We start from the raw sequence: 9,844 nt of genomic DNA, 5'->3' as shown, positions 1-9,844 counted from the left end.
GTCATTTGCTTGACCGCCTTACTCTAAAACGCAGAAAGAAAAACCCTATCCACCCTGTGACTGAAAGATAGAAGGTACAACTACTTCAATAGTTTTGGTCGCACCATTTAGTATTTCGTAGAAATAAAGTCTACCGGTTGCAAAGGCAGGCCGGAAAGGTGTTAGTACGACAAACAAACACACAAACAAGCAAACAAGCAGAAACAGAAAAGAAAGAGAAGCCATCGAATCGAGAAACCTTGAAATTGTAGCCAGAGGTCCAATCACCTGAAGGGCTTCTCTGAAATTGAGACTCCGGGTGGACAGCTGGGGTAATTTGGGTATCTAGCAAATAGCGTCACCGTGTTTCTGTTGGCCAATGGAAAATCAATGAGATGTCGCATAGTTGGCTCTATCTTCTGAACCTACGAATAACTGAATTGAAATCACGGAAAAGTGCGTCGAAAAGAAATGTTTCATCGCATTTTCTCTTTTTGGCGTAGTTTTTGTGTTTGGTCGCTTCATTCGTTGCGCCAACGGGCGGCGCTATTGGAATTATCGTTGCTAGACTTCAATCAATTCGGCTGCTATATTCTCTTCGTCTGCTCCTGGCGCTCTGTGCACACGTGCACGCCTTTGTCGTCTACTGCGTGCTGCAAGATTTTGTTTCTGTGTCGGCCAGTGTTCCATCAAACTAAAGAAAACAGAAGAAAGGCCGCAAGCTGTTATGCGCGGCTCTATAGTGGGCCAACCCCGGGAGAGACAGCAGAGCCACGTTTCTCCGCTTCCAAGAAAATAAAAGATAAGCACGCTTTTGATGCAATCGTTATGTAGCGAATAGCCGCTGGCCTTATCGAAAGTATGGGTCTTCCGTACGCGTTACTATTGTCTGTGGTGTGTAAATGCATAGAATAAAGCCCCTGCATCAGCTCACGCGGCGGTAGTAGTATGAAGTGGTTCAGCATTGAAGCTATATACCTATCGACAGCAGCTCCTGAATCGCTTGAGTGCTAGCTAATCGGTTGACGGAAATGCGCTTCGATATATCTTGGCGATTGCTGCTCGTTTTATCAAGGAATAAAGAAGTGATAATCTTTACTAATGACGTTTTAATGCGTGCTGCGCGGACGAGGTTAGGTTAGAGGACCCGGTTTGCTACCCCACACTGGGGGTGAGAGGAAGGAGAACAGAAAGAAAAAAGAGTGAGAGAGCGAGCACTGAGTGCGTCGGGGAGGATGCACAGGGTCACTATAAAGGCCCATTCACACTACTACAAAAATTCGGTGAGCGAAGCGAATTCGCTCACCGGAAGAAAGAGAGCGTGTTCTCATCTGTTGGTGCGTGCATCGGCGGATCCGCCGCCGCTTCAAGCCTTTCCGCGACGACAGCGAGATCTCGCGGCAGTTTCTTTTTTGGTTTCGTGACTTCGCGAACGAGACGAGAGTCCACGTGTGTGCATCTCGTTCGCGGGCTTTTGTTGCGTCTGCTTGTATTGCGCCGTTTCCACGGAGAAGGCCGGTCGCTCAGACATGCTGGCTGCCATGTTGAGATTAGACGGGTTGTGACGTCAAAAGGCAACTTCCGGCGGCGACGAAAGCGGAAAAAATGGGTCCTGGACCGATTACCTTCACCGCGCCGCTTTCCGCCCTCCTCGGCGTCAAAAGCGGCCGAATCCGCTTCGCTCGCCGGATATTTCGTGTAGTGTGAACGGGCCTTAAGCGTTGTTAATATGGAAGAAAGTAAATGAGCTGGGAGAGTTTTTAAGCATTTCTACGGGAAAGACATTGATTCACAGTGGAGGAAAAGAACTAGGAAGCTTACCAGCAAGTATGCGGTCTGTAGGGTAGGGAACACAGCAACAAAGAACGTCAAGCGGAAAGTCAGAGAGGCTGAGGTAACCTCGTAGGAGGCGGCAATGGAAAAGCAACCTAGGGCCAGATCCCACTGCGGTTCCGTTCGAGAACCAGTTCCTTTCGGCTCCTGTCATTGGCCGACCGTCGCCACATCCGGCGTGACGAAAAACGGCAGCTCCGCAGTTTTCGCCTACGTCACGGGGCGCTGCCACGGCGCCGAAAGGAACCGTTTCGCCGTCCGGCACAAGAACCGCACCGAGTAGGCCCACTTCGCGGGAACTACTGTAAACAAACATGGCGGCGCCCATGACTCCGTATGTTTTCGCGGCTCTTTGCGGCCGCACTGGGCAGAGAAGACCTAGAAACAGGGAAGATGCCTTCGATCTGCCGGAGGAGGATTTCCGCCGCCATTTCAGGATGAGTAAAGCGGGAGACACATGGTGCGATTTTCCGTGCGATCTGTCGCACGGCGCGTCGTGTGCGACTTGCCGCATGCGGCGATTCGGGACACATGGTACGAATGACCGAGCGGCGGGTAGCTCCGCCCAGAACCGGCGCCCCTGCGTGGAAGCTCGGAATGCTGCGTAACTTCGAACGGAAAGGGAAAGCAAACGTATTTGCACAGCTCTCTTGTTTGAAACAAACGATGACAATATAAACACGCCTATGCAAGCACTGTAGACGTGTTTCCGCAAGGCCGCGTCAGCAGTAACGGCTCCTTTGACAGCCGCCGATGGCTACAGGAGCCGGCAGGCACAGCTCGCTCGGCCATCGAATCCGACACCGGTGGCGCTTGTGACACGATCGCTTGCAGCTCGTATAACGAAGCGTCTATGTTAGTCGGCACAACGTGTACACAGTTATCGTACGCTTAATTTGCAGCACATTTGATTTCATTGGCGCCGACGGAAGCGAACGAGCATGCCAGGCGAGCTTGCGATCGCTGGGAGACTGTGTAGGCCTAGCTCGCCGGCCGGCTATCCGAGGACGAGGGCCCATGCCGATGCGTCCGCAGCTCGTAATAAAGCGCCTAAATTCATCAGCACAATCAATGCCTGAACATTTATGTTTCTCTTAAGTGAAAATACGGTTAGTTTTCTCGGTGCCGTTAGTAGCGATGAGTAAACACGCCAGTCAGGCGAGCCGCTTCGTATAGGGAGTATGCACTGAAACTCGGCCGCAATGTGGCGCTGCGGTTCCCCGAGCCCGGCGCCATGTTTGTGGTTGTGCCGCAGCAGCCGACGCATGCTTGCAGCTGTGTTCCGTAAGTGTTGTGTGGTGTTCCCTAGCATTTAGGTTTCTCGTGTGTTGCATGTGGCGTTGGTTGTTTGCAATACTGCTGCGTTGGAAGCTTCCTCTACGGATACACGCTGTAAAGACTTGGAAAAGTGCCCACACCGGAGCACGTTGTTGCGCGACAAAAAGCTGCTGTGTACGTCTCATTCGGCGCGACTGCAGTGTAACATGCAACTCAGCGACTACGCAAAGTCGCTGCCTGACCCCGAGCGCAGCAGATACATCATCAAAATCGCGAAATGCGGCGGAGATGACCCGTTGGCGCTGTCCGATGACCACTTTACGAACGATGTTGCTTTTTATCCAAGTGTCGACCGTGCGGACATCAGAGACTATCTAGTCCACGGGACGAGCTTCGTGACGCGGGATCAGCTAAAGAGCTATAAATCCCTGGAGGCTCATAATTACGTCACCAGTGGTCTCGTGGAGCCACCAAGAGTGAAAGTTCGTGATGGCAACGTCGTCGTCGTTGGAAAGGTAGGCTGTACTTATATAATGTACCGCATGTCAGCGGCTTGGGGCATTTTTTCAGTCGTCCAGAAATATAGCGATGGAGCAAGCAATGTATGTGGCGCCCAGTCCGTCGCACTTGTCGCTAGATCGTCGGTGAAGTTGCTGTAATGTTGTTCGTGCTTCATACGCCTGATTTCGTGTTCACAGTGTCTAATCGCGTAAGCTAAACACTGTGATGTATCTTTTCTCCCTGCGCAGGTCCGCCACTCTCAGGCGTTCAGAGATAAGCTGCTGCTGCCGTGGCTGTTGATTAAAGCTGACGGGGAAGTTTTGTGCGCGCACTGTACGTGCATGGCCGGCCTCGGGGAGGCGTGCTCACACGTTGGTGCAGTGCTCTTTTGTTTGGAGGCTGTTGTGACACGCCGGGATGGTCAATCATGCACAGATGGGCAAAATGCATGGCTACCGCCTCATCTCGTCAGTCTGGAATGCCGACCGGTGGCAGAGATGGACTTCGCGTCTTCCGCAATGAAAAAACGCCGCCTGGACGACACTGAGGCTGCCCCCCGCGACCCACCAAGTGTTGAAATGCCCAAGCCGAGAGAGGACGAGATGTTAAAGTTTTTCTCGTCATTGAGTAAATCTGAGGGTAGGCCAGCACTTCTCTCGCTTGCCCAAAAATTTGCTGACCCCTACATTCCCTTGGGCTTGAAGTACCCTAAGCTCCTCCTCCGCAATCTGCAAAGGAAGCAGTGCCCAATTTCCTTGGAGGATGTACAGGCAGAATGCCGTAATGTCTTGCAGGACCTCTCAATTGAGCCTGATGTAAGTTTCTTCGTCTCTTTGTAGCTTGCTTACAGCCATACCTTGCCAAAAAAACTAATTGTGCAGGTTGTTGTTGTAATGTGCCGTGCATCCATGTGTCAGCATCTGTTCACAATTATAATTTATGCTAAACCTGCACATGCTGCCTGGGCACTTTTCAAATGTATGCAATATTGTCATGAATCTACAACATCCTTAAAGCATTACAGCAAAACTAAAAAACAATCGAAAGGATAAATATTTGTGTTTGTTTGCACATGAATTGCAATTTCCTGCAGGTGTGTGTACTGATCGAGAAGCAGACAAAGGCCCAATCTGCATCCGAGAAGTGGCATTTATTTCGGACTGGACGCATCACAGCTTCAAATGCAGGAGCGGTATTTGCAACTTCATTGACCAAGCCTTCAAAGAGCCTGCTGAAGAGACTGTGCTACCCAGAGGACTGCAAATTCCAGACTGCAGCAACTCAGTGGGGAAAGAAGAAAGAAGCTGCTGGGAGGGCAGCTTACATAGAGGCGATGCAGAAGCACCATCTAGGCTTTAAGTGTGAAATGTCTGGCCTCCACATAAGCATAGAGCGACCATTTCTGGCTGCAACTCCTGATGGCCTTGTACATTGCAATTGTTGTGGAGACGGCCTTCTGGAGATAAAATGTCCATACTCTGCAAAAGATGCACTTATTTGCGAAATTCCAGAGCGGCAACGATCTTATCTTGTAGTTGATGGCAATGATGCAAAGTTATTGAGAAACCATCATTACTTCAAGCAAGTAATGATGCAGATGTTTGTCTGCAAAAGAAACTACTGCGATTTTGTAGTATGGACACAGAAAGATATTTTTATTGAAAGAGTAATGTTTGATAAGGAGTTCTGCAACGAAATTGTGGATAAGTGTGCATTGTATTTTGAACGAGTTCTCCTGCCTGAACTTTGTTTCCGTTATTGGACCACTGCTGCTGAAGAAGTAGTAGTGGAGCAAAGTGCAGGCAGTCAGGATGATAAATATTGCCACTGTCAGCAGCCAGAATATGGAGACATGATTAGGTGTGATGGGAAGCATTGCAGTCGACAATGGTTTCACTTTCAGTGTGTTAATTTGAAGAGGGCACCTAAATCGCGGAAATGGTTTTGTAATGACTGCAAGAAGTCGTAAAAAAAGTATTCTTATTATCTTATTATGGGGTTTTACGTGCCAAAACCACTTTCTGATTATGAGGCACGCTGTAGTGGAGGACTCCGGAAATTTCGACCACCTGGGGTTCTTTAACGTGCACCTAAATCTAAGCACACGGGTGTTTTCGCATTTCGCCCCCATCGAAATGCGGCCGCCGTGGCCGGGATTCGATCCCGCGACCTTGTGCTCAGCAGCCTAACACCATAGCCACTGGGCAACCACGGCGGGTGTAAAAAAAGTACTGTACATTTACTAGATGCTTTGCACTAAGGACACATGTCAGTCAAATGGTACAACAGAGTCGCACAGGTTGGTAAGTGCGGCACACACAAATACAACCTTGTCAAGTGCGCTGACTTTTATGCCGTTAAGCACCTTCGGCTCCAAAAATTCAGTGGGAAGAGTGCTTTTGAGAATGGAGTACTTGTTCCTGACTAACCCAATAACTCTTTCAACATGAATCCTAACATTTGCTAGCCTACGTGTTGCCTCAACAGAGTATGCAGTAAGCTGCGGCTTCCCTTTAGTGAAGGCTGGGATTTCCAGCTTCGCTCCACACATGCCCACGGCATCAGAGATCAAGAAACCCCTGTCAGCCAGCACAGAGTCGCCAGGTAGCAGGTTGCTAAGAATGCCACACGATTCTGTCAGCATTTTGTCACTGGTACGCCCACCCCACCCTCTTGATATGTACGTAATTACACCTTGTGGAGCGATGCCAATTAAGTACTTCACGGTGTTTGCATGCTTGTACGTAGACCATGTTAATGATCTAGGTTCCATGGCTGAAGGTCTGTCCACAAAGACTTCAAAACAATCCAGAATCACAGCTACTTTCTTGCCAAATGTTTCTTGGAATGCCATTGGCATCGTTCTTTGAAGATCTTCACGTTCTGGCCATTTGATCAGACTGCTGAGCCTAATGTAAGCAGCATCAAGCCACCTTTCTACTGTCCTCGTTACGGTTGACTGGTGAATGCCAAACCTGTAAGATAAAACTGCTGAGTTGTTATGTGCTTTAGTAAGTGTTATTGAAGCTAATGCAATAAAGTTCACCAGCACAAAATGGCTATTGCATGCTCAACTGCAGTTCTGCGTAGTGCAGGAACCTTAATGTTACAAATGAATATAGGTATGGCTGTTGCCCAGAATAAAATACCTGTATGCAAGATCTTGTAACGGGACGTTAAGCCGCAACCTCATTAGGAAAACGACCATTTCCTGAAATTTGCTCAGGCGGTTTCGTAATGTATGCCTTACATGAGGCTCAACTAAGATGTAAACAGCCTCCAAAACTGCATAATTTGGCAGCCCTGTGTAAAAAACAACCATGTCTGGGTTGCTGCGGAGCACATCCCTGTCTCCAGGGGCTGCCTTTGCCAGGCGACTGCGTGCAATATCCAGGTCATGCTGAAGGCGGTGGTTTTCTTCCTCCAGTGAAGAGATGTGGGCTGACAGCAGGTCAGCTGTCACCTCTTTGTCTATCATGCCTGCATGATAAATTGAATGTGTGATGACCATATGAAGGGAAAGCACTGGTGTCAACACAATGTATAATGATGTTACTTGTTTCAGCACCTTTACATGAGGATTTTTATTATTGTAATAAATAATGACCTTGAATCTGCCTGTCAGACTGAACTGTTTGTTATACGATTAGCTTTCAGTGCAAAAGAAACCGCATCCCTAATTTTCAGACCCATAATGGTCAGATTGTACTGCACATATCGCACCTACACCAACAATAAGCAAAACGAGAACAAGATGAAAGCCGGAGCCAATGTGCCGACATGTGGACTTGCCTTTCTAAAAGTGACATGTTGCCTTGAAGAAGACAAGTCCACTTGTCGAAATGGCTCCTGATTTCATCCTGTTTTGTTCATCGTGTTGAATTTCCATCTCCCGCATTCCCTGTGTTTTTTCCACACCAACAATATAATTTTTGTTAAATATTTGAAACATTTCCAGCTTAAAGGATTGTGTTTTAATCAAGTACATTAAAGACTTTACGTCTGCTCACACCGCTTCGGCCAAAATCAGGACATGCAGGAACACAGGATTTGCAAGCCCTAGAAACAAAACTGTGCGATACTTGCATGCAGAAGCTTGGTTATTCTGCAGATCCGCTTGCAGGTGGCACTGAGCTGTGGCTAGATTTTCTTGTAGAACTGGACATTCCAAGCATGAAGGCTCCTCGGGAGCTGCAAAATGAAAGCACGCAGAAAGGAAACAAACTAGTTGAAAAAAAGCAGTCTTCAGTGGAACCTTCGCAACAAAACACTTTGCTTGCGTGCGCAAGTCTTAACGGGCTGACTAAATGGTTTCTCCATTTACAAATTATTTTGTGTTGCATCTGCATGCACCGTTACTGTTAACAGCTTCAAACGCAGTATTCGATCAGCTGTGAGAATTCAAAGACAAACGTCCTTGCGCACATAACACAGAAGCCTAAATGAGCAATTGCCATGCTCCAGAGCTCCATACTCTCTTAAGTACGAATGCATAAATGTTTACTTAGCTTACATGCATGGCCTACAAGGTGTTGCATTGCAGTTTGTTCTGATGAGGGGGATTCTTCGTCACCTGCACAAGAAATGAACACTGTAATTTATGTGAAAGCAAGAGCGTAAACTGGACGTTGCCCCCGGCACCCTCGCCCCCCCCCTTTTTTTTTTTAATGTTGTGCACTGCAGTAAATGCGTGCTGGCTCGCGTATATTAAATTACACAGACGCAGTACACAAGGTTCAATAATGGACAGCTTAAGGTTGGTCCAGTGCAATATGCAAATTAAAGTAGAAGAATGTAAGTGTGAAGTGACGCCTTCGTACTGAAAGAAATCTCCTCGGCCGCCGTTCCTGCAGCGATGGGCGCCGCGTTCGTGCTCGCGCTCTCCGGTCGCTGCCTTAATTCAAAGGCGTTGGCTGCAGAACTCGCGCGCCTTCGTTGCTTGAGTCGCATATACCTGTAAAAAATTAGTTCGATTAGTTCATAATCACTTGTTTGACTGCGTACAAAATTAATTTGCACCTGTCGCTTGCGCTTCTTCCAGCGTGCGTCGTGGACTTGTAGCCGAGATTGAGGCTCGGCGCCCAGTCGGGATTAGCCTCATCCATCAAATAAGCTGGTCGTCCTGAAAAATATAGCCCACTGGTACGTTACAGAGCTGCATGCAAAGAATTGCGCTAAAAAACTAAGCTTTAATGCCGCTGCCGTGCTTACCTGTGATGAAATGCGCCCCGCAAACTCGGTAATGCGTCGCCAATTCGTCCAGGTCTTTGCGACGAATTCTGCTCAGCCACAGAGCTCTGCGCCTTGAAGACAGCTCAGCTGTCCTAAGACACTGTCCTTCTTTGACTTTGGGCACGACATAGAAGCCCAGCGGTTGAAAGTTCTCATCGTTGGGTTTGTTTTTTGACCGGTTGGAACAACCGTAGACGGCGCAGTTCACCATTGCGGCTCGGCGCGCAACAACGTGCTCCGGTGTGGGCACTTTTCCAAGTCTTTACAGCGTGTATCCGTAGAGGAAGCTTCCAACGCAGCAGTATTGCAAACAACCAACGCCACATGCAACACACGAGAAACCTAAATGCTAGGGAACACCACACAACACTTACGGAACACAGCTGCAAGCATGCGTCGGCTGCTGCGGCACAACCACAAACATGGCGCCGGGCTCGGGGAACCGCAGCGCCACATTGCGGCCGAGTTTCAGTGCATACTCCCTATACAGACGATTGCTGGCGCGTCTGCGCTTACAGCGTCCGATTACAAATCACGCCAACTGTTTACTATATCGCAATAACGTTTTATAACATGCACTCTTTCGAGGCCACTTTATTCTATCAGTTATTTCGTGTCAGAAACAAATTGCAGCTTATTTATGTGCCGCCGTCACCGGCGAGAAAGGCCTTCGTTTCGACCAGGGAGAAAAAAAAAAACAGACATGATCGGAGCGGCGAGGCGCTTGCTCGCCGGCCCCGCCCCGTCGGGTCTACGTGGCCGTGACGTTCGCGCTACCGGCGCTGTCATTGGCTGCGGTCGCCCGACCGATGCGGCAGTCGCACGACAATATTCAGCGAGTTGGTCGCATGCGGGGCGTGCAATTCGGCGCCGCGTGCGGCGGAGTTGGTTGAGAACCTGTTGAGTGCGGCTGCCGGTGCGAATGGTCGTACGACCGATCGCACCCAAAATCGCACCATGTGTCTCCCGCTTAAAGCGGGAGACACATGGTGCGATTTTCCGTGCGATCTGTCGTACGGCG

At 49.0% G+C, this 9,844-nt stretch overlaps 3 protein-coding genes across 3 annotated transcripts; 1 reads left to right on the top strand and 2 right to left on the bottom strand.

Moving 5' to 3' along the window:
- The first annotated feature begins 3,017 nt into the window (after positions 1-3,017).
- Positions 3,018-5,560, top strand: LOC126526024 (uncharacterized). Its single transcript, XM_050174027.3, has 3 exons — positions 3,018-3,605; positions 3,840-4,406; positions 4,685-5,560. The coding sequence occupies exons 1-3, from the start codon at positions 3,297-3,299 to the stop codon at positions 5,558-5,560; spliced, it is 1,752 nt and encodes a 583-aa protein (XP_050029984.3). The 5' UTR covers positions 3,018-3,296.
- LOC140214168 (uncharacterized) lies at positions 4,723-6,649 on the bottom strand (the record flags this gene model as incomplete). Its single annotated transcript, XM_072285528.1, has 1 exon — positions 4,723-6,649. A coding segment is annotated over one exon (789 nt), but the record flags the coding sequence as incomplete, so codon positions are not given.
- Positions 6,642-9,285, bottom strand: LOC140214163 (uncharacterized). The gene is made up of 6 exons (XM_072285525.1): positions 8,803-9,285; positions 8,611-8,713; positions 8,412-8,545; positions 8,105-8,164; positions 7,678-7,782; positions 6,642-7,071 (listed from the first exon to the last, which is right to left on the bottom strand). The coding sequence occupies exons 1-6, from the start codon at positions 9,032-9,034 to the stop codon at positions 6,698-6,700; spliced, it is 1,008 nt and encodes a 335-aa protein (XP_072141626.1). The 5' UTR covers positions 9,035-9,285; the 3' UTR covers positions 6,642-6,697.
- Positions 9,286-9,844: the final 559 nt, after the last annotated feature.

The sequence above is a fragment of the Dermacentor andersoni genome, chromosome 1, assembly GCF_023375885.2.
Source record: "Dermacentor andersoni chromosome 1, qqDerAnde1_hic_scaffold, whole genome shotgun sequence".
NCBI classification, from domain to species: Eukaryota; Metazoa; Arthropoda; class Arachnida; order Ixodida; family Ixodidae; genus Dermacentor; species Dermacentor andersoni.
Note: the sequence above shows the minus strand (reverse complement) of the source record. Positions and strands in the feature narration are given on the sequence as shown.

What these genes read in the sequence shown, in the direction of transcription:
- LOC126526024 (XM_050174027.3), top strand. Translation starts at nt 3,297, where the DNA reads ATGCAACTCAGCGACTACGCAAAGTCGCTGCCTGACCCCGAGCGCAGC. An exon ending in ACGTCGTCGTCGTTGGAAAG is followed by an intron (nt 3,606 to 3,839) that starts GTAGGCTGTACT and finishes CTCCCTGCGCAG; the next exon opens with GTCCGCCACTCTCAGGCGTT. An exon ending in ACCTCTCAATTGAGCCTGAT is followed by an intron (nt 4,407 to 4,684) that starts GTAAGTTTCTTC and finishes AATTTCCTGCAG; the next exon opens with GTGTGTGTACTGATCGAGAA.
- LOC140214163 (XM_072285525.1), bottom strand. Translation starts at nt 9,034, where the DNA reads ATGGTGAACTGCGCCGTCTACGGTTGTTCCAACCGGTCAAAAAACAAA. An exon ending in GGCCGAGGAGATTTCTTTCA is followed by an intron (nt 8,165 to 8,411) that starts GTACGAAGGCGT and finishes TTTCTTGTGCAG; the next exon opens with GTGACGAAGAATCCCCCTCA. An exon ending in ACACCTTGTAGGCCATGCAT is followed by an intron (nt 7,783 to 8,104) that starts GTAAGCTAAGTA and finishes TTCATTTTGCAG; the next exon opens with CTCCCGAGGAGCCTTCATGC.